Below are 23,801 nucleotides of genomic sequence, written 5' to 3' on the forward strand. Positions count from 1 at the left end.
GGGGAGGGGCTGGATGGGGAGGGGAGGGTGGGGAAGGTGGGGCTGGGTGGGGAGGGGCTGGTCACCCCGTGGTGCCCTTATCAATGTCTAACCTACTCACGCCGGCTTGTGCCCGCCCTCACAGTCGGCCATATTTGTGGAATACACCACTCCGCCGTTGACCCTGGCCATTGACCGAGCAACCCAACGTTCCTACCAGCTCCCTCTAGCAGGAATGTGTTTCATGGTACATAATGGCCAACCCCACTGTATAACGGATGCAGTACCAGTGGCGGAAATAGACGGAACGAGCCGGAGCACGGTGGTCAGAGTGAACATTTGAACCCTAATTCTGGCAAAGGGACCGTCCATAAATAACGTCACGCGATTTTGTACGATTTTTGACCTCCCCCCCTTCATCACACGGCGTCAAAAAAAGTCAGACCCCCCCTCAAATATGACGTCACAAAGCTCTGCCCCCCCCCACCCCAAAAATAAAACATGCTTCAAATCGCTCTAAACTATTGTCATTGCAGTGCATATTTCATGTGGCGCTGCACTCTGTTGTAGGAGAAAACATTTATTAAATAGTATATTTAATTAAGTAGAACGTGTTGTTTATATTTATTTAAAGTTGCGCATTTTGATGTGATGTCACATTTCTCAAACCCCACCCCCTTTGTCACACATCGTCACAAATGTCTGACCCCACCCCCCCCCAGGTACGTGACGTCATTTATGGACGGCCCCTGTGTCGGGGTGGTGGCGGGTTTAACGACACGTTTATATTAACGCGATCTAACAAAACAAAACGTTATGGACAGTATTGGATGCGAAAGCCAAGGTGTTTAAATTATTTTTATTAATCCACAAGAGGTTTTCGGGTTAAGTCGCGTAAATATCAATGTGTCGTTAAATCCGCCACCGACTGACAGACAATAATTAATGTTCGTCACATTTATAGTTACGCGATCTAACCCAACAACCTCTATTATAGATAATATCGGTTGCGAAAGGCTACGTGTTAAACATATGTTCGTAACAATGTTGATCGACGACGTTTTGGGCTGCGTGGCTCTTCTTCGTACGCTAATCCGCCATGTTGCTCGCTTGCGGTGACAAAAGCACGTGCGTGTGAACGCCGCGTGTACGACGTTTCGGGCTGCGTGCCCCTTCTCAGTACGCTAATCCGCCATGTTGTTCGCGTGCGCTGACAAAAGCACGTGCGTGTGAACGCCGCCGACGCCCCATTGGTCGAAACGCCGCGTGTACATGACGTAGCGCGCACGCGCGTTGAGCCCAGCGCCCCCCCGCCCCGCGCGTTCCCCCTGACCAATCGCGGCCCCGGCAGCACGTGCCCGCTCCTCCCCCTTTTCCCCAGTCAGCCAATCAGCGATAAGCCGCTCGCGCATCCGTCGCTGGGGAGACGTTAAAGAGGCGGCTCCAACTTCCGTGTTTACAGCTGATCGGAGCGGCCGTCTGACGGAGAAGCGGTCAGCAGGAAATAATCATATTTATTGTAATAAATCTCGCGATTTTCCTGTTATTTTATTGTTTACTTTACACGTATCGTCGTTGTATTCTGTTAATTAATTTGTCGAGACTCCGGGCATCATGGACACGCGGGGTCTGCGGCGGAGGGGCGTCGGGAGAGGCGGTGGAGCGGCAGACGCGGACGAGGCGCGAGGAACGCAGGGCCCGGGCGAGAAGGGCGGGAGGTGAGGGCCGACATCGTCGGCATCAACATCCCTTCAATACCGTCATCATCGACATTGTCACCAGCGTCATCACCCACATCATCATCATCGTCGTCGTCGTTATTGCCCGCAGCGTCATCATCATCACTGCCACTGCCATCACTAATGTCATCATCAATATCATCACCAATGTCCTCATCAATGTCATCATCAATATCATCATCAATGTCATCATCAATATCATCATCAATGTCATCACCAATGTCACCATCATCCGCATCATCAATAACGTCAACATCACCACCGCGATTATCAAAAGCGCCATCATGACCGAATCGATCATCAGCATTCATCGTTATCACCGTCGTCAAAATTAATAACATCAAACAGATGATCACATAAATGATATGCTAGTTAACGTAATCAACATAATACTGTATAACCTCATCCTCAATAACATACTTGTCGTTGACGTAAATATCATACTCATCACCGTGCTTTATGATCATGGTAATCATCAGAATCGTCAAAGCCGCATAGCAAAAGAGTTGCGATGTGAGCACGAATCGCCGACATCGTCACGAACAAAATCCAGTATAATAATCATGACGGCACTCGTCAAAATGATTGCCTTTAATTTCCATTACTCATATCACGAAGAACATAATGGAATTGTGTTATACATGATTACCCATTCACCCTCCTACAGTGTCATTAAACATTAATGCCATATTTACTGCATATATTGATCATACCGATCAATCATCAACTCTTGCGCGTGGAAAATATGCACGTGGCATATAACGATGCATCGATTAATCGGTTAATATTGCTACTTTTGCTCACGATTCTGGCATTAAATTGCGTATGTTTTATGCAAATTGTATGTAATTTACATGCTTATTTAGGCTAATAAAGTCGAAACAGAACAACCGACACAGGTACCGTATTAGAATCGAGACAATACAAACGAGACAGACGTATATGTGACAGACGTTTTAAATCAGCAGGACATTACAAATGAGACGATACAACAGAGACGGACAATACAAACGAGAAAGGCAAATGAAAAGGAACACTGAACACAATACAAATTAGACGAACTGTACGGGACAAACAATACCAGAGAGTAAGACAATACAAACAAGGACAATTCGTACAATATGACATGCGCACAGTACACAAAGAAACGGACGATGGTGTACAAATGAGACGGCGCGAACGAAATTTAATGGGATTCTTGAGTCAAAACTGGCCCTTGAGTCATTGATTGACTATTCCTGGAATTGCTGGGAGCGGTTGTGGGTTTGACATGTTTTCGTCATTACCATTGATCAATATATTGCTCAACTCGTTACCTCCCATCACCAACCTACCACCCCAGCGTGCGTCTGGTTTCTCGGGATGAGGTAGTGTACACTGTAAGATCTTCTTACCACCTTTTCTTACCCGGTAAATAAGCGAACAGTATGCCTCCTTGTGTTGTCCCTGTCCCTCCGCATACAACAACAACAAAAATCCCATCGGTCACACGGCCTTTCTGGGAGTGAATGTTTCGGCGTCATTCCGTTGGCTAATGCCCCCTTGCAAGCCCGCGTTGGGCACTGTGTGAATAGGGCATTAAAGTCTTAACAATGCCGGCACGAATGAGTGCTAAGGTTCTTGTAGTTCCAGCAAACTGAAACCAACATAATTCAGTGTTGATTCACTGTATGCACGTAGAGCTTTCATAATAAAAGTTTTTGGGTTAGATCGCGTAAGTGTAAATGTGTCGTAATCCTCCACCACCCGACACAGCCAGTAAGGTTTGTCACGTAAACAACGCGCAAATTAGTTACTACTTCAGCCCACCGGTGTGTTGGAGAGTAAATCTACACCTTGTAAATGTTGTGGCTGTGTCAGGTAGTGGAGGGTTACGACCAACCCAAAAACGTTTTATTATGAATAATATTGGTCGCGAAAGCCACCGTGTTAAGCTAGTATAGCTTTATTTAAAACACACATCTGGACAGGTTGCACTGTGGTGAGAGTGCCCTACTAATAATGCTAAATCTGTAAATTCAAGTCGTAGTTTTGGATCAAGTCCGCATTTCACAATGTGTGGGACGGTCAGCAGTGGTTGTCACGTAGAAAATCCAGTCCCATTCACACGCATACAATGGTATTTTGAGCGTATGAATCATGTTCGTTTCGTATTGTACCGTAATTATTGACTTCTCATCAGTCGTAAAAATGGTTTTTTTTTTTCAAGTGCCGTTATGACACCTATTCGCCTTGCAGCCTATGTTCACTGCCGTTTCGCCTCAGCAGAAGATCATAGAAACCTTGCTTAAAAGTACCGGAATGTACGTTTGATGTTGTGAGAAATGATGGTATGGCGCACCGTCGTATACTGGCCCGTTTCGATCACTGCTTATCATACATTTGAAGTCAAAGTGTATCCTTGTACTTTCAAAAGGCTGGGTCAGTTTCTCTCCAGAATGAAAAGTGTTGGGTTCCCACGAATTTGATCAACCACAAAGGGTTGATTAGATTGAGTTAACGAAGGTCTCATCTTGACTTATTGAACGTATTAACTATTGTATATTCGACAGACCCAATTCCTCTTTCTTTTTTACTCACCCCATTGTTTTTTTTCGTAAAATTGCAGAAGAACCGGTTGACTTCAGCAGTCACATACAATGATCTGCAATCGACACAAATCAGCCAGGACAGTGGCTCATGTAATACATGTTGAACTTTTTTCGCACTGTGCGTAACCAACCATGCTAATCAGATGTGCGGGTGAAGGCCAACAAACTAAACATAAAAAGCAGTTCTAAAGAAATGAGTTTTCAAAAGGAAATGAGTTTTCATAACAGAACAAACGCTGCTTTGGCTTTCTCAGTACAGTTTTTTCCCTTTGCATTTCTTAATTTCATTTTTTTTATTAATGATTGTATGCATACATTGTTGACTTTTGAGAGTTTTTTTTGCAATTAACAGTCCGCTCCTGGTGAGCTGTTCATATTTCAATTCAATTGTCCCTCTTTGAACTTACATTTGTACGTTTTCTCAAGTCACTAAATGTCACCCTGTTAATATTGTTGTTGTTATCAGCCAGTGTTACTGATAAAGGAAGCTTTTTTTCTTTGTGCTTGTGCACGACTGCCAGTTGACGACTCCTGGTTTTTTATTGTTTTGTTACATTTCAGTTTTTTAAATAAGCTGTTCTGTTTTCTACAACGTTTATGAGAAATGTTTTGTAAAGAGGAACTGAAGATCATTGTGAAATAAGCTGGCTTTTGGTTACATATATTTACGTATGTTTCTTATTATCCATGTTTATTATGTTGAGTTCACCTGATCAGTAGTAGTAATTGCGATATACTCATTCTTTAAAATCACCACTGAAAAGCATACCGAGACTGGTCTCTCCTGCCTTGTAAATATAAAATGTATACCAGTGGCTTAGGATGGCCAATAGACAAAGGCATCATTCAGTGGTCATTTAACTTGTTTTTCTCCACGCAGAGGGCATGTATGGTATTTTACACCAGTATAGACACAATGTGAAGTACAATGAGATCATTAGATTTGTTTATATGTTGACTTTACTTGAATTCTTGGGTATGTGGTCACATTGTGACTCTGCTAATAAATATACATCCACATTAATAATGATTAAAGTAATTTCTTAAGGTTGCTGGACAATGTTAGTTCGTATGCTGGTTTGGGAATCCCTCTGGGGTCAATAGAAGTAAGAACCATTTGTGAGAAGTGGCCGTCCAGTGCAAGGGAAGGCCTCGCTTCAGAAGTACTGAATTATACACATACCGATTGCTTTGGGGTACCAATCAAGGGGAACGAGTGCACCTCAATTGCCCATTTGATAATAAAGACACTTTGTTCATAACATCGGAACATCATGCTACATATAAACAGGGCATTGCTTATCCGCAAATTCAATGAACCATGACTGTATCCAATGCCCTCACAGATTAGCCTCGTTGTGTGATGGTCATCAGGAAGATTATCTATCTGACCGCAGCTTAGATGGAAAGTGCCTTCTATCCTAACAACAGAAATTATACGCTGCACCCACTGTGTTACGGCTGCAGTTGTCCAAACAATTTTCACGCAAGATAATGCATGCATTGGTGCGAGTCCGCTGTCTGTAGTGTTTTGTGTAACATTTGGTTACAGAAGCTCCTTCTTGCCTCTTAAGCCGGTAGTTTTTAAAGTGTGGAGGGATTTCCTCAGCTGATGATGCTCCCAAAATACAGGCACTCTCTCCCAAATTATGATTTGCAGGACTCGCAATTAGCGTGGTAATTCTTTAAAGCCCAGTTTTAAGTCAAATCAGCCCATCACCATCCCTCTGGTTTTGATAAAATGAGAATGAATTAGAATTTGTCTTACAAAATGATTTGCTCGCAACCGTAGAAACGTGGACTTTGCTCTATGGACTCACCGCCACCAAACTGGGATGAGCGATTCGATTGGAGAGTTTTTGTAGGCCTTCATCCAGCAGGGAACTGACAAAGCTCTGTAAGTTATTATCATTATTAACATGACAGTCGGCTACAGTAAAGGAATTTAGAAGTTGGTACCCTTGTGTTTCATTTTCCCCATGCAGGTGGCGCTGGGTGAAGTGGGTGCTGGCAGTTGTGCTGGTCATCTATGTGGCTGTGCCCATTCTGGTCAAGGTGTGCCCCACCATCCAAGCCAAGATCGTCTTCCTCAACTTCAGTCAGTACCTTGACATCACCACTCACAACTATTAGGAAGCCACCGGAGCTATGCACTTCTATATCGACATTGAAAACTAATTTCTTAATAATTGCTTTTTGTGTTTAGTTTATTGTCCTTCCCCCACACCTCCGATTAGCACTGTTGGCTACATATGGTGCAAAAGACGTTCATCATACATACATACATGGATTAATGGCACATGGTGCTATGGAGTTGACTTGGTTTCCCACTACTGGTTGTATTTGATGTTAAAACTTTCCCTGTCTTTCAAAGGCAGATCTCCACAATGGGCATAGTTGTGTGCTCCACAACCCAACTCGCGTACTGCATCACTGCTCATCGATTCTCCCCAACAGCACTTGCCCATACCTTTGTATTTTGTCATTGTGTGTGTGGGACAGTACGTGTACCATTCTTCATTGAGCTGCATGACCCACTGAGCCTGGGTCTCAACCACACAACCAACCAGTACTTGACCCCGGAGCCAGGTGTGCGCCTGGGAGTTTGGTGAGTGTTGGCCTCAAGGCCCACAACAACAGGCAATTGAATAAACACCTGCATATGCGATGATGCATCCGTACTTGTACACATAATGCTCATATGTGCACATGCACACATTTCCACTTTTCCATGAAAACAGCCCTCATAACAATTACAATCTGAATTTTATTGAGTGTCAAAATGTAACCTCACCTCCAGACACTCTACAGAAGCAGTGGGTATTGTTATTTTATAGACAGAAATAGGCCATGGCACAGAGGAAGACCTGACACCACAGATTGCTGGGGGAAGGGGATACCAGACTCTTAAGGGCAGCAGAGCATAATGAAGGATGACATTAACATGGCGTCTGTGGCACAGCTTGGTACGCTTAGGCCAGCGATGGCTCTCTGGCAACACATTATAGGACAGATCCTGGTGACGTAAGTCTTATTTTATCTTGAATACAAGGAAAGTACAACTTTTGTCTGTTTGACCCTTCAGGCACACCGTCCCTGCCAGCCAGTGGAAGGAGGCTAAGGGCAAGGACCAGCAGTGGTACGATGCGGCGCTAGGCAATGGAGCACCGGTGTTTGTCTACTTCCATGGAAACGCTGGGACCAGGTGAGGCGAGAGAGTGAGACGCAATGCCAGAATCGAAATCGGAAGTTTTATTTACCCAAGTAAAGCCCATCGAGCTAAGAAGGGCAACTCGGTTGGCAGACAACATCGGAGACAATTTGCGCTGCTCTGCCCTGCTCTGCCAAATCCATTTGTGTCAAGATTTGAATCAATAGCAGTCTTCAATGTCTATTTGAGAGTGCTTTTAGTATTTCTTTTAACTACCTCATGGAAGTATAGTGCATGTGTATTTGAACGATAATGCAATATTGTGGCATTGCTGCTCTTGGAAAAATTAGGAGTGCGATGCTCTGCACCTAGTTAACACATTGAATTTAAGTAGGAGCCATCCCCTGAATTTTGTGTGCGTGTTTTTTACGTGTTTCACGTATTATTAATATGCATTTAGCATGAAGTTGAAGAATGGTTCGGTTTGGGAAATCTATCTGGCAGTGTGTTATAAGAATGTTCTGCTGTGAAGAGACAATGGTGGTGGTGAAAGTTATAAACAATAAGTGCCGAAAATATCTACTTTTCCACCATCAGCTGGGCCATAACGAGGAGAAGTGCACATCGCAAACACTCATGTCTATCTCGCAAACATCTATAGAGATTTGTATCTTCTGAAAGCCAGGTATGCGTTTCAATTGTCAGCCCTAATGTGGTGTATCTTGTGTTACATTTTCAGAGGAGGGCATCACAGAGTGGAGCTGTATAAGGTATGTGTTTACAGTGCTGTACATAGATATCTAGAGGACAATGAACCCTTTTAGTGGCCATGGACTCATGCATAAAGAGCCCAGCTTCAACGTTGGCTTGGAAAAATCGAAGCCAGTGGCTTTCAAATTGTTGGTATGGCGGTCCCCAATCAACACCTCTGGTCCCCATGTCCCCCCCTCCCCAGGTTACTAAGGCCAGTACTCAGAGATCACATGTCCCACGCCTCTAGTCAACGCGGTGTTACTAAATTATTTGTTTCATATTGTGTGTTGGTGCATTTTGTTGCTGCAGTTGTGACTTGGCCACTTCAAATGGATGATTTTACATTTATGTGCGTGCCTCCTTGGGTGTGTAGGTGCTGAGTGCCAGTGGCTTTCACGTGGTGACACTGGACTATCGGGGTAAGTAATGTGATATCTGTACAAGACTAACCTGCTTTGCATGATGCTCAATTGCGTGACTAAGGATTCATTGAAAAGCTTCAGGCTCCAGTCAGATAAATCAACTTGATATTGGTATCGTTCCCAATTGTTGGTGTGCAAATGCTTTGTTATTTGATTGGTGGTTAAAAAAATATATTTGGTATGGAATAAACAGATTTTAGCATCGGATGATATTTTAAGGCAGGATTTAAAGCAAATTAGCACTGGTCATCCTACGGAGAGACCAACCCCTACTATGGTCGTGTGTAAATTCCACCAGCTGCCAGAGCTGATGCTACCAAATTGCTTGATTGGGCAAGGAGACATCTCGACTTGACTTAACCGTAGTTGAAGGAACACGTTTGAACCAAGGGGATCTGGCAGGTGCACCACCACCTGATGTAATGTCGTCGTCCCTGCCTGCCAGGTTGGGGTGACTCCACGGGCACACCCACGGAAGAGGGCATCACGGCAGACGCCATCTTCGTGTACAAGTGGGCACAGCAGCGGGCGGCAGGGCCCGTGTACATCTGGGGACACTCGCTGGGCACTGGGTGAGCTCGCTGTGATTGGCCGTGCGTGCACGCGTGTGTATGTGTGTGTGTGGAATGGTTAACAACGAACTCTGGCTTCCTCGAGTCTGGCTCGACAGGTTTTACTCCGCCTGCTATAACAGCAGTTGCCCCAGCAGTATGTACCTATGTATGTTGAACTTATTTTGCACCGTATGTAACCAACCATGTCAATTAGGGGTGTGAAGGAAGGACAACAAACTAAAGACAAAAACTAGTTCTAGAGAATGAGTTTTTAATCTAGCAGTTTATACGATTACTTGGGAGATCGTTCATTTTATGTTTTTGTGTTCTGTATGCATGTATGTTTGAGTTAATGTGTTTTTTTTATTTTTTTTCAGAGTTGCTACAAATGTGGGTCGGAAACTATGCGAGCAAGGTATTGAAAATTCACTTAAAATTCATTAACTATTAGTCTTTAACGAATTAACACCATAATTTTGTAATTGCCAATATTACCAGCACCAGTGGTTTTACAGCAACGACAGCAACATCATGATGATAATAATGACATCACCATTTAGCAGTGGCAGCAGCAAGAGGAACGGCATGATTGTTGGCATCTTCATCATGTTCACGTGGGAAATTTGAAATAGATAAATTTAGCACTTGCCATAACCACTTCTGGTTAATCAGATGTAATGGTTTAGCGTATGGATAACAGAGTGTCGATTGAATTGGACTGTAACTTGGATTTGCTCGTGAATGTTGCGAGTGGTGAGCTGCCCCTGTCTCACTTGGTGCTGCTCTCTGTCGTGCATAGGGGCACCCCCGGGTGCTGTCATCTTGGAAGCTCCGTTCACCAATATCCGGGAGGAGGCCGATAGTCACCCTCTCGCCCAGGTAGGAAGCATCGACGACACGCTCTTCATCATGGCCCTAGACGGCACATCCTTCACGTGTACCCTCGTCTACATTTCATCCTTATGTGTGCTTAATGTTGCACAGAAATCCAAAGGTAATGAAAAATACTTTGGAAAATAGTTCAGATGGACATAGAAAAATCCTGTTTAAGGTGATTGCAATATGTGTACGTCCTATAAAGAGTATACACAACACAATACAGACATTTAGAAATGGTACACCATTGCAATCTAGTAGAGCATTACAACACAAATTCAACATGAATAGCGGTGGGAGAGTGACTTTTTTTTGTCTCCAAATAATTCCTATTGGGAATCAAGTATTGAACTCGTGGCACCAATGGGGGTAATTGTCAAGCAGCAGCACATGACAAGCAAGATGTATTGAATATGAGGCACCATTGTTGAGGAAGGGGCTAGTGTCAGGGTCGGTGGTGTAGGATTATTGTCAGGGCAGATATCTGGGATAGTATCAAACCTAGTGTTACATGATGGCATGTTCTAAAACAAGTGTCGTGTTGTTGTATCTTATTGTTTGTGTGCGCGTGCGTGTGCAGATATACAAAATATTTCCCGCCTTTGACTGGTTCTTCTTGGACTCGATCACGGACAGCGGCGTCAGGTTCGCAAGTGACGAGAAGTAAGGGGGTTTTTATTTTTGCCACATTCAGATTTTAAGGAATAAGAGCATCTTGAAAAAAACGAGTCTTGACATTCTGATGACGGTATGGATAAATGATGTGCCAACATCAATGTCTGGCCAAGTGCTGATGCGGTTTGAGCATTAGGCTCGACCGAACAAGGTTGCGAGTTCAAAAGCTGGTCCGGGGATTTAACTCAACGCATTATCCCTCCGTGTCAATAAACTCAGTACTGCGCTGTGAAATGTCTGCAGTTGTGATCCTATGCAAATGTAAGCATCCATAATGCAAATAGGATACCAGAATAAATTAATACCTTTCAAATGTTAGTTTAAGCAAGAAGATGCGTTTACTCTTGACTTGCTATTGAACCACTGTTTATATGAAACACGTATAGTCTTGTTCTGTCATATAACAAAAGTTAAATACAAACTATGGTTGAAGTTTATGCCGCACACCTTGATTTCTTAGAACACAATTGTGTCTACATTATATTGCAATTATCCCAATCAAACATTGCCATATTTTAAATGGCTAGCGGACTTGCAGATGATCAAAGCTTAAATTCACAAGTGATTACACATAATTGGCAAATATGAGATGTGCGCATCTGCATTTGAGACTTCTGGGTTGAATGAGCGACTGCTTTTGCATGTGCCTCTGAACTTAACTGTGCGTGTGTTTATTAATGTGTATGAGAATGGTGGCATCGTAGTTAGTCCACAGCACTACGATCCCAGTGACCTGCCTTTGCTTTGCTGGCCATGCACAATACCAATGACGATTGTTTATCACAACCTGGCCTGAGTCGCCTCTAGATCAGCTCAGCCTAAAATGAATACCTGTTTCACTTGGCACCGCGCGTAAGGACAGCTCGGCATTCTTTCGTATGGCATTAATGACACTTTTACCGCTATCCCTTTTGTTTGCCATTCCAGCAGTTGCCCGACAGTTTGTAAAGAAACATGGGGAAGGCCAAATGTGTGTGTGTGTGTACATTTATGTCCGTGTGTGTACCTGTACTTGTGTGGATCAGTGTGCAGCATATCACTTGTCCCCTCTTGATCCTGCATGCTGAAGACGACCACATTGTGCCCTTCCATCTTGGAAAAAAGGTAAATGGAAGAATAGAAATCTGTGGAAGTTGCTGGTGTTGTAAAAAAATATATATATTTTACAGAATGTATCGTTTTGCTTGATGAAGTTATTTTATTTAACGTTGATTAAATTTAGTCTATGATCATTTAACCCAAGTGAAATCCCATTAAGATTCCGTAAACGTTTTGGGTAATTGTAGTCACACGGGTGTAGTTATTACTGAATTGGTATACTGTGGTATACGCTTAGAGATGTAAACAAGGGTTTTAACATCACAATGGTCAGGTGGCTCTCGCGAAGTGCTCCACTCAATATCCACTTACGAGTTCGAATCTCAGCTGAGGTTGATTCAATTTGGCATCCTTCTGGAGCAGTAGAACGATGGACCACGATGCGGCGAGTCCACAAGTGCTCATGCTGTGGAGAAACCAACCCTCACCCACCAATGGCTCAGTCTTAATTTGGGAGCTTTCGTGACTGCAGGAATTATTCTTTGGTTCTTTTCGGTTAAGTCACGTCTAAAAATAAAATAATAAATCAAAATAAAACAACACATTACGACGTTTCGATTGCAACACAAGCAATCATCATCAGGCATAAAAGAAATAGCAACAAACATCTAACTAGAAAACTATAGACCGACATACAAGCAGACAGACATCACAACGGCACACATAGAGAGGAGTATATTTAATTTTCGTGTGCCTGTATACTCCTCTCTATGTGTGCCGTTGTGATGTCTGTCTGCTTGTATGTCGGTCTATAGTTTTCTAGTTAGATTTTTGTTGCTATTTCTTTTATGCCTGATGATGATTGCTTGTGTTGCAATCGAAACGTCGTAATGTGTTGTTTTATTTTGATTTATTATTTTATTTTTAGACGTGACTTAACCGAAAAGAACCAAAGAACAATGGCTCAGTGCCGCTCGTGGATGTGAGCGTGGTAGAAACTGACTTTTTTCACTTGGGAGCCGCTGCGTCTGAAGATACTTTTTCAGATCGTGTGCTTGTGATATTTGGCCAATATTTTACCCGGGAACGTGATTACGTATACGTGGTACAGTAGCAATGGTTCGTAAACTGCGAAAACTATGGAGTTCTAGATATGCACACATTTGATAGCAATGTCTTCAGTTGTCTTGGGCCTTCACTAGGTTCCCACAGTCTTACGATGGGTACATAGTGACCATTATCACTCAATAAATAAATGTCTGTTGCGATTCTGTTATGCAGGTGTGCTAACAGCATATGCCCCCTGCATTTCCAAAATGCTAAATGGAAAATCTGTCTATGTGTGTGTGGGTCCACTTAACTGCTTGCAGCTCTACGACATAGCAGCATCAGCGAAAGTGAATGTGGAGTTCGTCCCATTTGCAGCCAACCTAGGCTACCGCCACAAGTACGTGTATTCAGATCCAGGACTGCCACTCATTATCAGGTGAGAATTACCACTCCTTCACTTGTGTTATAGTCACCTCTGAAATGGGGGAAATGGCTTCCCTTTCAGACGGTGAATGTGTCCATGTCGCCAAATGGTTGAGCGGTCAACTCAAATCTGAAGGTTGCGAGGTCAAATTTAGGTTGTCGGGGGGTTGACCCAGCCCTCCATTTCCCTGGGGTTGATAAAATACCCTACATATAATTTTGTGGGAAGTCATCAGTGGTATTTCTAAGGAGAGACTGGCCCTTGCCATTACAATGTAGAATTTTTGCAACTGGCTCTGGGCTATCAACAGAGATGAGGAGTGTATTAGTGATCATTTGTACATGGACAAGGTGTGTTATTGTAATTGCCTTTCAGTGGCAATTGCAGCACCTCCAATTAAGACGGTTGCCTACATATGGAAGTTCAACATACATATAGGGCTAGAATGATTACATTTGCAAAGTAGTCTCTTGACTACTGATTACTCTGAGTTAGAAGTAAACAAATAACATTTGTATTTTCAAAGTAGCATCATCTGATTGCTTCTAGATTTGAAGTTTTCGTGACTGCAAGGATCAATACTTTTTGTTTTTTCGGTAAAGTCACGTAGGTAAAAGACAAAATAAATTATAATGAAAACAACTACATTAAATCACGTCCGTCTTCAGGTGGGGACAGACAGCGAAAGAACAACCACTTAAGTATGCCTAAGAGATGGCTGTGACGAGGGATTATATAGCTGCGGGTGGGGGGGGCAGGGTGAGTGTTGGGGCGGGGTGTCGGCTGGGAGGTGCGCATGTGAAAGCAGGGGGTGGAAGTTGGACTGGTTGATAAGAAAGCTACATTAAGCCGATTAATGACACAATTTGTTATGCTGCAGGGGAGTAAATTAGAGCTGCTAGGGAGCTAAGCTTGCACGCTCGAAACGACGCGCGGCAAATTTCCAAGTGATGGGAGTAAGCAGGGCTTGGAGTTAAATTTCTTAGTGATGGTAGTGTAAATCTGGGAGTGAAAGACTGGGAATATGGATATGAATGTTCTTTTCATTTTAATTTATTTTGTTTTTTACCTACGTGACTTTACCGAAAAAACCAAAAAGTATGATTGCTTTCTTTTTGTCATGAGCATTTAATTCCAATTAGCATACATTAAGTTGAATTAACCATGGAAATAACAACACTATATTTCAAAATGCTGCGCGCAAATGTTGCAAACCCACTCGTCTCACAATTGGAGATATAAATGTAAAAATTCTCATCATAGATCATATTACCACATATGCCTTCTTGTGTTGATAAAATGAGTTCCACTGTGGGAATTCAATGCTGATTTCCTGATGGCATGTTAACAGCGTGCTCGGCTCCTGTCATGTACACACTACCTGTGTAACAACTGTGCTTTTGTTTTGTTTCTGCCTCTGCAGGAGGTTCCTCAGCCTCTGAGGGAGGATACTGGCATGATTCTCTTGGTGGGAGTACACACAGTCTGGGAATAGGACATCTGTACATCCACGGAGGGAGGGAAGTTGCTTTGTGCTACTTTGATTTGATTTTTTTACAGCAAAATCTAAACTAACACTGTAAAAGAAGAAAAAATTTGAATAAATGTTTAAAGTATTGGATGTGACAGGTAGTAAACGCTTGTGCAATGTACAATGATGTGGGCATGACAGTGAAATCATGGATTTTCACTGCTACTGATCAAATGTATCCCAGCCAAGGTCGGTGACTGCAAAATGTTGAAAACTGTCTAGCATTGCTTTTGTGTGCATAGTGTGACCTAATGAACAAGGATGTGATTAACGATTCTGTAAAATGTACACGTCTCTTTTAAAGGAAGGTGCAACTCAAAACACAGGTGGATGCTATTCATGTCAAGACAATATTGATTGAAACCAATCTCGCAGTTGTAATCAGCTTCCGTGAATAGAGGATGACATTTTCACTTCTCATATTCTGGCTTCCGACTACAGGAAGGTGTGAGCCTTTTAAAGCCAGCCTCAAGTGCTTCTGCTTCCACCGGAGGAAAAGCACTTGAGGCTGGGGAAGGGCAGAGATGTTTCATCGGCAATTGATTTTACACCCCTCCTCCTCGGGTACGAGAGGTTGGCAATGGTTTACAATTACAGAATGGGCAATAACGGTGGTGACATCGTGGGTACACAGTTGTTTTTAGCACTGATGTGAAGGTTCGTTTCCCCGTACATTTCACTGCAGCTCTCGAATGTTGCACGTGGTTGGTGGTTTTCACCTGTATTAGGATTGCTCTGGATGATGCTGTGGCTTGTTGCCAATTGGTGCTGTTGCCCTCCACTGACCAGTCTATTGGTGGCCAGCGGGATGAATGAGGGTTGGATTGGACTGCGGCAACGGTGGTGTGATGTCACACTTTCCCACCCATCTATATGTACGCAAAAATTTAAGAAACATTTTTAGCAAATCTTTTGGATATTTGGTTAACGCTATGATAATATTTACAGAAGTAGCAGCTGTGACACGTAGAGCAAATACGTTTTTACGTAAATGCTAAAAGATTGATATTTCCTCTCTGCACTGGGATGCAAATAATTTAACATTGCGTGGCCCCATAATGCAGTTCTGCTTCATGGGAAATATGCAATCAGAGCTCTCACTTCGTTAATAGGCTTGCTGCGATATGACAATATAACGTATCGAATTATGTACTATATCGTTATGTCGTGTTTACTGCTAATATTAAATATTACATTTCCTGATTTAAAATATGAAACAAACTTGATCATTCAAGTTGTAAATAAATATCTTATAAAATGTGTGCATGCATAAAGCTTTGCGATGTTACTGATGGCATGGCAATTGACATTATTTTAGTAGTAATGCTGATTTCTTATATAACTGACAGCATTTGTAAAATGGAATTATAGGATTAGACTATTTGTGAATGGCTTATGTTAAGTGAACTGCAGTTTGAAGAACTTTTAAAGTAATCTTTACTCGGACTGAAATTTAGCAAAGCATGCAATAACGTAAACTACAAATACTGTAGAAGGTAATGGGAAACTGATAATGTAATAATTGCCATCTCGTGAAATTTGGTGTTGTGTCGTTAATCATTATGTCATATCGCAGCAACCCTATTAATTGGGTTCCTAGATTCCTGAAAGAATGGCTGTGTGCAGCTGTGTAATGCAGTCATACACAATGTGCATTTCAAGCATGTAAATTAGTCCAGAGAGCATGGTTGCCCCTGATGTCCATTCAGATGCTCTCCTGTCTATACCTACAGAATTGTAGTACAGCAAGGCCTAATGTGGTAGATGCGTTCCTGCTCAGAAACCGCGTTGACGGGCGCGTTCTGTATTGTGCGAAACGCGTTTCCAAATGGAAGAACCGCGTTTATGGCGAAAAGTGTTGTGTTGTGAACACGCGGCATTACATCATGGGACCTCCTTTGGCAGTACCAAAATTCGAGAATAGGTTTTCCCCTTTTTCTGGCAACAAAACAGGTGTTGAGATGTTAAAATACCAAACAAACATTTTACAAGGAATCATGTCTGCATTAACCACAATACTTGTCAGAATGCAAAAAAAAACCTACTCTGATAATATATGCATTGTTTTTTAAACTGATTGGTCCACACCGAAGATAGCTTTCTTTCTTCAAACGGTGTTAGACCAGAGGACGTCAAAAGGCTCGAAAGAAAGTTGTTTTCTTGCCAGAAACAAGTGGAAAACCTATTCTCATGCGGCATTACGTAAGGAACTATACAGTATGCTGCGCTAGTCTTAATCCACGGGGAAGCCATGCCTCGGTGACAACACGAGAGGGTGCTATGGCAGCGTATAGTGTATTACACTGGTCAACACACTTTTTCTGGCATAAGGTATTCCAACGGTTTTAAGGTAAGTTTGGGGTGCTGATTCCAAATCTGGCATCAGTTTTTGTCTATCACATCAGGTTTTTGAGATATAAAATATTGAATTTTCAATAAAAACTGCAGAAGAAAAATATTTAATAAATGTGGATATCTACATAAAATTAAATTATAAACACACTATCCTAAAAATACAGCACCATATTTTAACACTAAAGCAGTCACTAACTCGCAACAACTTGCAATCATAAGCGATGAGTTCATTTCGGGTAAAATCAATGAAAATGGGGTATGTCGATAGCATAAAAATGAGATGTGATAGAGCAAATCTGAGGTCAGATTTGGAATCGGCACCCTGCAATTAGTCTAAAACAGCTGAAAAAGTCCAGGCCAGAAAAAATGTTTTTTTTTTGACCAGTATTATACTTACCCATTTCATTAACGGAGCTTTAAACTCGCGGTGGACAGCCGTGCACATGGAGACTTACGTCCGCTTCCACAAAAACGACACCAGTGTTTTTTTGGCTGCCCTCTCCTTTTATTTCAATGCTTTTGTGATTGTTGCTCTTAGAGATTTTAATTTGGGAGTGAATTTCGAGCTGCAAAGAGTGTTGGATTGTAGGTCCTGCTCATGATCGAGACTGTGGTGTTCAGTTTTTTATTCACTAATTTTGCCTGAATGGTTTACAAATGCACTTCACCAAGAGACAGATGGCTCAAGGGTTTAATACTGTGTGCCAGTATCTGAGAATCTGAAAATATGTGTGACCGAGGCCCTGGGTTAAAATCCCACTGTAAATAAAAAAGGTTGCTAATGAAGAAAGTTGGCCACTTTAAATTTAGTTACTGATGGCATAACAAATAACAACTTGAAGCACTTTGTTTTGCACTTTGGCCTCTTATATAAGGACGTGTTCATTAGATGTGTAAATAAATAACCTTAAGAGGGTACATATTAGTGTTTGTGAGAGACAGGTCCTTAACGAATGTCATCACGCAATGGTTATTTTACAGAGACTGGGTGCATTTACAGTGTTTTTGGATGGAAAAAAATCCCTTCACACCATTCCTCCATGCCAAAGGTACAATTGTGATTATTTATAATTGGCTAAAATCAAAACATTAAAAACACTTTCCCCAACTTTGGTCTTTACACCATTTACCACATCAATGATGGCACCTTTTCTCTTCTTTCAAAAAATAGAATATTGTGATGATTGTGGTGCCACAGCCACATACATTCCAATAACCAAGAGAAAAATAAAATACTTAAATGCAAAAATCCCAAGGATTTTATACATTTTGCTAGAAAGCATGGTAAACCATTTGTAATGATTGTATCAAATTGCGTGTTGCTGGTGAGAAGTGATTTCATTACTCGTGCTTTGCTCAGAATCATATATTGTATATTGGTGGTTTCTTGTAAGAAAATCTTAAGTTGCACAATTATACCTGACTTTTGTCGTATTAACATGAATAAGCATAAACCTTTAAGTTTTATCAATGCAAGATGCTTCGTAATGCGAAGCTAAGTTTAGATGCATTATAATGCACTCTGCGTGGGCTAAACTACTGCTTACATTTTGGCGGCAATTCCACTCCATCCCATGACCACTGAACACTGGCACGTCCACTATCAATGCCTTGACTCATCATCCAAGCGCCTTTTGATGGTGGAGTTTGGTTAGGCTCTACAGCTGTGAAAGAGCTACATGTAAATAAAAAAGCACACCACACCGACATGAGAATAACTATTTTAGGATCATTTTGATGTGTTGGTGGACACTTTTTTTAACAATTCAATGAGTATATGTCCAAACTAGTTTTATTTCTGGATTGTTTTATCACCATAATACGTACCATAACACGTCACTGACAGGAATTATGTCCATTGGTTGAGACTAATGGTGGAGTGGCAACAAAGGGGATAACATGCCCAAGTGGCGATGTTAACTACCTCGCCTGGTATGCAGGAGGTCGTGGTTTCCATCCCAACCTGTATATTTGGAGTTTGCATGTTCTCCCCGTGGTCGCGTGGATTTTCTCCGGTTTTTCCCTCCATTTAGAAACATGCGCTTGAGTATTTGGCTGTTATAAATTTGTACGCGTTAAGCCTATTTCATTGAGCTATCATTTGTGACGAGGTCGCTCCTGAAAAAAGAACTATGATAGCTCACTGGCCCTTATCTGTTAAAATAAAAAAAAGTTTGTATAGTGGACGTGCACTGTGGGGATGGAGTGAGGATTGTTGTATCCGTCTGACCATGAGGGATTGTGACGGCTTGGGGAGACCCTCATCCACAGTGGAATGATAACATTCCCCCTCGGCGGGCGTGTGTGACTTCTCATAGTTCAGCTCTCGATGCGTATATGGTACCCCATCGGTCATTATTACAGATATATATTTGCCTGTTTCCTTCATAAAGATACTTCGTGTATTTTTTTTACAAATTGTGTGAAGATGATTTTGTTCTGTATTGTCCGTTTTAGTTTCTATATTTGAACATACAATAAGATACTTCCCAATACCCTCTCACCTGATTATAATAATTGCTCAAACTACATTCAAATCTTACATTATTTAAGACCCTGGGTAAAATGTGTGAAGTATCGGATATTGCGTTCATGACGTTATTACAATTTTTACAGTAATTATGTTTCATGAGAAAATTGAGCCTTAAAACGTTCAGGGGAAGGTTCTGCAATTTCTTAACGAATGTTTTAAATATAATACCAGTAATAATTTAAAATAAAATCTATCAATCGCTCGGCAAAATTGAAACTCTTAAACCATTGTTAATGCACTTCAACATCGGTTTTTGTTTTAAGATTACAAACAATCGCGCAACGTTTAGCATTGTGATGAAGGGTCATTAGGGTTTACGTTCTCATGTTGCTGCGTTGCCGAAAGAAAACTTAATCATCCCGTTTCCCACTGCTCCTCCTGGGAGTGTCTTATGTCACTTATACAACACGATGTGACCATGGTTTATTTTAAGTATAAATTCAGTGATTGTCTTGCATGCAGTGATTGCGTACCTACACTTGATTTTGTTGCAGGGGGTGTTAGTGTGGCATGTTTCTGTATCCAAAGGTGGGAAAAGCCTATCTCACCAAGCATCGTCATGGTTATCTTAACTGCTTATAATTCATTCCCATCTTTGGGTTGGAGTACATTCTACAAGTTGTTCAATGATATAAAAAATTAAATCCCAACTGAATGTGATACGAATGCTCAACTCACCATTATCAGGTTCAAATGTCAGTCGGCGGTTGACAGCCCACCATCCTTTTGGGACTCATGAAATGAGTATCATTTTGTACGAAGTCAACAGTGGTAATCTTATGCAGAGATTCGCTCCCTGGCATGGGAATGTGCAATTTCCACCACTGGCTCTGGGCTGTCAATGAAAATGAGCATTGTACCGATGCTTAAGAAGCCATTTCATCCGCTATGGCAGTTGATGGTGGAAAGTCTGGATTAGTGTATTGAGATGAGGCTGACTACCAAGATATACTAAAGTTCTGACTGAAAATTGTCTCTTGCATATAAAACTGTCTGTTATGGAAAAACATCCTTGATGTGGAATATATTATAGGTTTGCTGTGGTTCAATGTGGGTAACGTTTTGGTATTTTTGTTTGGTCAAACTCTTAAATACATTGAGACCACTGCTTTACAAAAAAATACATGGTATACTATCTGTTCTATTCAAATTAAAATTGAAACTTAACAAGTGTAACTGTGTAACCTGAAATAAGTAAACCTGTTTTGAATTTTCACTTGCTTCCTGTTGTATTTGGGACTTTTTTGAGAGAAAACGTTTCCTATTGTGTTTAAGCAGAGGAAAAACAATCTGAATTACGTGCCTTTTATACAGGAATAAAGTCATCAAATGATAATAATCCTTGAATTAATGCAGGAATTTTTTTAACTCAAGACATTTAGGAGGGTCCGAGATTGGGATGTTTAGCAAATGCAGTTTGCTTCAAGTGGTCAAAAATGTAAGTACCCATAAAAGGTCTTGGAGAAAAAGGTCTAGACTGGACAAAGTCCATGGGCGAAGGCAGAAATTTCTACCAAATATACTATAGCATTGTTTTTAGTACTGTAGTTCCAAATTATTTACATGGCTTGTAAGAGTAATTCATTTGATAACCGCACTAATTTCATATGGCTAGAGCACAATTGACTTTATGGCCATAAAAATGTGGAACCATTAAGGTTATGCCACGTCAGAGGGCTCCTAATTACTGCAAAGTATCACAAAATACTGCAAGTTTACCTCTGACTTCCTGAAAACTACCGAAATTTTTTTCCAAAATCAAGTGTTTTGCTATAACGCGTTACATTGTAATGTGTCGTTAACCCATCACCACCAGAAAGTCAATTAGGAAGATTTGTCACTTAAACAAAACGTGCCAATTACCGTAGTTACTTCACCGAAAATGAATCTCTCAAAGTAATCGTAACGCGCGAGGGGGTAGGAAGGAGGTTGACTGCGGTGAAATATCGGTAGTTTGCTATAGGTTAAAGTACTTGGGTGGTACATTTGCGGTGGTTCATGGTACATTTTTAGGACCCGCTTCAGATGGTATCAAGTGAAATGTTCTGGCCTGAGCTCACGGGAGCCCAAAGTCACAAACCTAACGTGCCATTTTCTGGCCAACTTGCAGCTCCTTTCCGCCCAGCAGTGTAACTGTGGAGAGGGGGGGGGTATCAATCCCACAGTTCAGTTGATCGCTGCGTGTGGCGGGGTAAAATGTGTGCGTGTGATCTCCCGCAACTTGCAAGAACGTCTGATCAACAATTGTCGAAGGGGGGGGAGGTGAGGTCCAGATACCAATTTACATCGCTGCGCCTTCACGACGCGAGCTCGCTCCGCATCCTCCGAGTAACCAAACCCGGCTTTCGTGATCATACAACAAAACCCCCTTTTCATTTGGAAGGATCCCACGTGGAGAGCACGAGCCGTGCGACGAACCAACCACTCTGTGGCACAGCGAGAGCCCCTAAACACATTCCTGCTGCGGAGGGAGCTGGTAGCAACGTTGGGTTGCTCGGTCAATGGCCAGGGTCAACGGCGGCGTGGTGTATTCCGCAAATATGCCCGACTGTGAGGGCGGGCACAAGCCGGCGTGAGTAGGTTAAACGTTGAGTTTTATAAGGGCACCACGGGGTGACCAGCCCCTCCCTCCCCACCCAGCCCCACTGATCCCCACCCAGCCCCTCCCCACTCCACCCCTTCCCACCTAGCCCCACCCCACCCAGCCCGATCCCTCCCATTTTTGGATGCACGACGGACGGACGGACACAATAATCCCCTGTGCCACCTTTCGAGGGAACGTGACACGACCCAACGAGCAATGCCACGAGGCGGACTTCACACTTCCCCCGTCCGCCCTACGTAACATGGCGTGTGTTACCTCGGCTACCCCCCCCCCCCACGTAACATGGCGTGTGTTACCTCGGCTACCCCAACGTGACATGGCGCGTGTTACCTCGGCTACCCCCACGTAACATGGCGCGTGTTATCTCGGCTACCTCCACGTAACATGGCGTGTTACCTCGATTACCCCCACGCAACATGGCGTGTTACCTCGGCTACCCTCACGTAACATGGCGCGTTACCTCGATTACCCCCACGTAACATGGCGTGTGTTACCTCGGTTACCCCCCCCACGTAACATGGCGTGTATTACCTCGGCTACCCCCACGTAACATGGCGTGCGTTACCTCGGCTACCCCCACGTAACATGGCGTGTGTTACCTCGGCTACCCCCCCACGTAACATGGCGTGTATTACCTCGGCTACCCCCACGTAACATGGCGTGTGTTACCTCTGCTACCCCCACGTAACATGGCGTGTGTTACCTCTGCTACCCCCACGTAACATGGCGTGTGTTACCTCGGCTACCCCCACGTAACATGGCGTGCGTTACCTCGGCTACCCCCACGTAACATGGCGCGTGTTACCTCGGCTACCCCCACGTAACATGGCGTGTGTTACCTCGGCTCCTCCACCGGCGCAAACACACGCGCGCACACAGCCGTGGGTGAGAGCGGCGTGTCGCGTGTGGTGCATCGCCGATGTCTATGGCGCCGCGAATGTAAACCCCGTGTGGGGTGGGTGGCCGAAGGTAAGCGGGGGGGGGGGCGAGGGTAAGGGACCGTTCATAAATGACGTCACGTGATTTTGGGCATTTTTGACCCCCCCCCCCTTGTTACACAACGTCACAAAAAGTCAGACCCCCCCCTCAAACATGACGTCACAAAGCTCTGCCCCCCCCCCCAAAATAAAACGTGCTTCAAATCGCTTTAAACTATTGTCATTGTAGTGCGTATTTAATGTGGCGCTGCACTCTGCTGTTGTAGGATAAAACAGTTATTAAAACGTCTGTTTAATTAAGTAGAACGTGTTGTCTATATTTATTTAAAGTTGCGCATGTTGATGTGACGTCACATTTCTTAAACCCCTCCCCCCTCGTCACACATCGTCACAAATGCCTGACCCCCCCCCCCCTAGGTGCGTGACGTCATTTATGTACGCCCCCTAAGGGGGCGGGGTGACCGAGGGTAAGGGGTGGCCGAAGGTAAAGGGGGGGGGGCGAGTGTAAGGGGGGAGGGTCAGGGTAAGGGGGCGGGGTGGCCGAGGGTAAGAGAGAGGGGGGAGGGTAAGAGAGGGGGGGGGTAAGA

General features: G+C 43.1%; 1 protein-coding gene across 1 annotated transcript; it reads left to right on the top strand.

Moving 5' to 3' along the window:
* Positions 1-1,418: 1,418 nt before the first annotated feature.
* Positions 1,419-20,887, top strand: ABHD12 (abhydrolase domain containing 12, lysophospholipase). The gene is made up of 13 exons (XM_078858526.1): positions 1,419-1,697; positions 6,295-6,407; positions 6,812-6,917; positions 7,395-7,514; positions 8,200-8,230; positions 8,587-8,632; positions 9,081-9,207; positions 9,567-9,604; positions 9,989-10,068; positions 10,646-10,728; positions 11,766-11,844; positions 13,149-13,264; positions 14,676-20,887. Exons 1-13 carry the CDS (start codon positions 1,594-1,596, stop codon positions 14,692-14,694), a joined length of 1,062 nt encoding a protein of 353 aa, XP_078714652.1. The 5' UTR covers positions 1,419-1,593; the 3' UTR covers positions 14,695-20,887.
* Positions 20,888-23,801: the final 2,914 nt, after the last annotated feature.

Source organism: Lampetra fluviatilis, chromosome 7, assembly GCF_964198595.1.
Source record: "Lampetra fluviatilis chromosome 7, kcLamFluv1.1, whole genome shotgun sequence".
Taxonomy (NCBI): domain Eukaryota; kingdom Metazoa; phylum Chordata; class Hyperoartia; order Petromyzontiformes; family Petromyzontidae; genus Lampetra; species Lampetra fluviatilis.

What these genes read in the sequence shown, in the direction of transcription:
- ABHD12 (XM_078858526.1), top strand. Translation starts at nt 1,594, where the DNA reads ATGGACACGCGGGGTCTGCGGCGGAGGGGCGTCGGGAGAGGCGGTGGA. An exon ending in ATAGTCACCCTCTCGCCCAG is followed by an intron (nt 10,069 to 10,645) that starts GTAGGAAGCATC and finishes GTGCGTGTGCAG; the next exon opens with ATATACAAAATATTTCCCGC. An exon ending in CCTTCCATCTTGGAAAAAAG is followed by an intron (nt 11,845 to 13,148) that starts GTAAATGGAAGA and finishes AACTGCTTGCAG; the next exon opens with CTCTACGACATAGCAGCATC.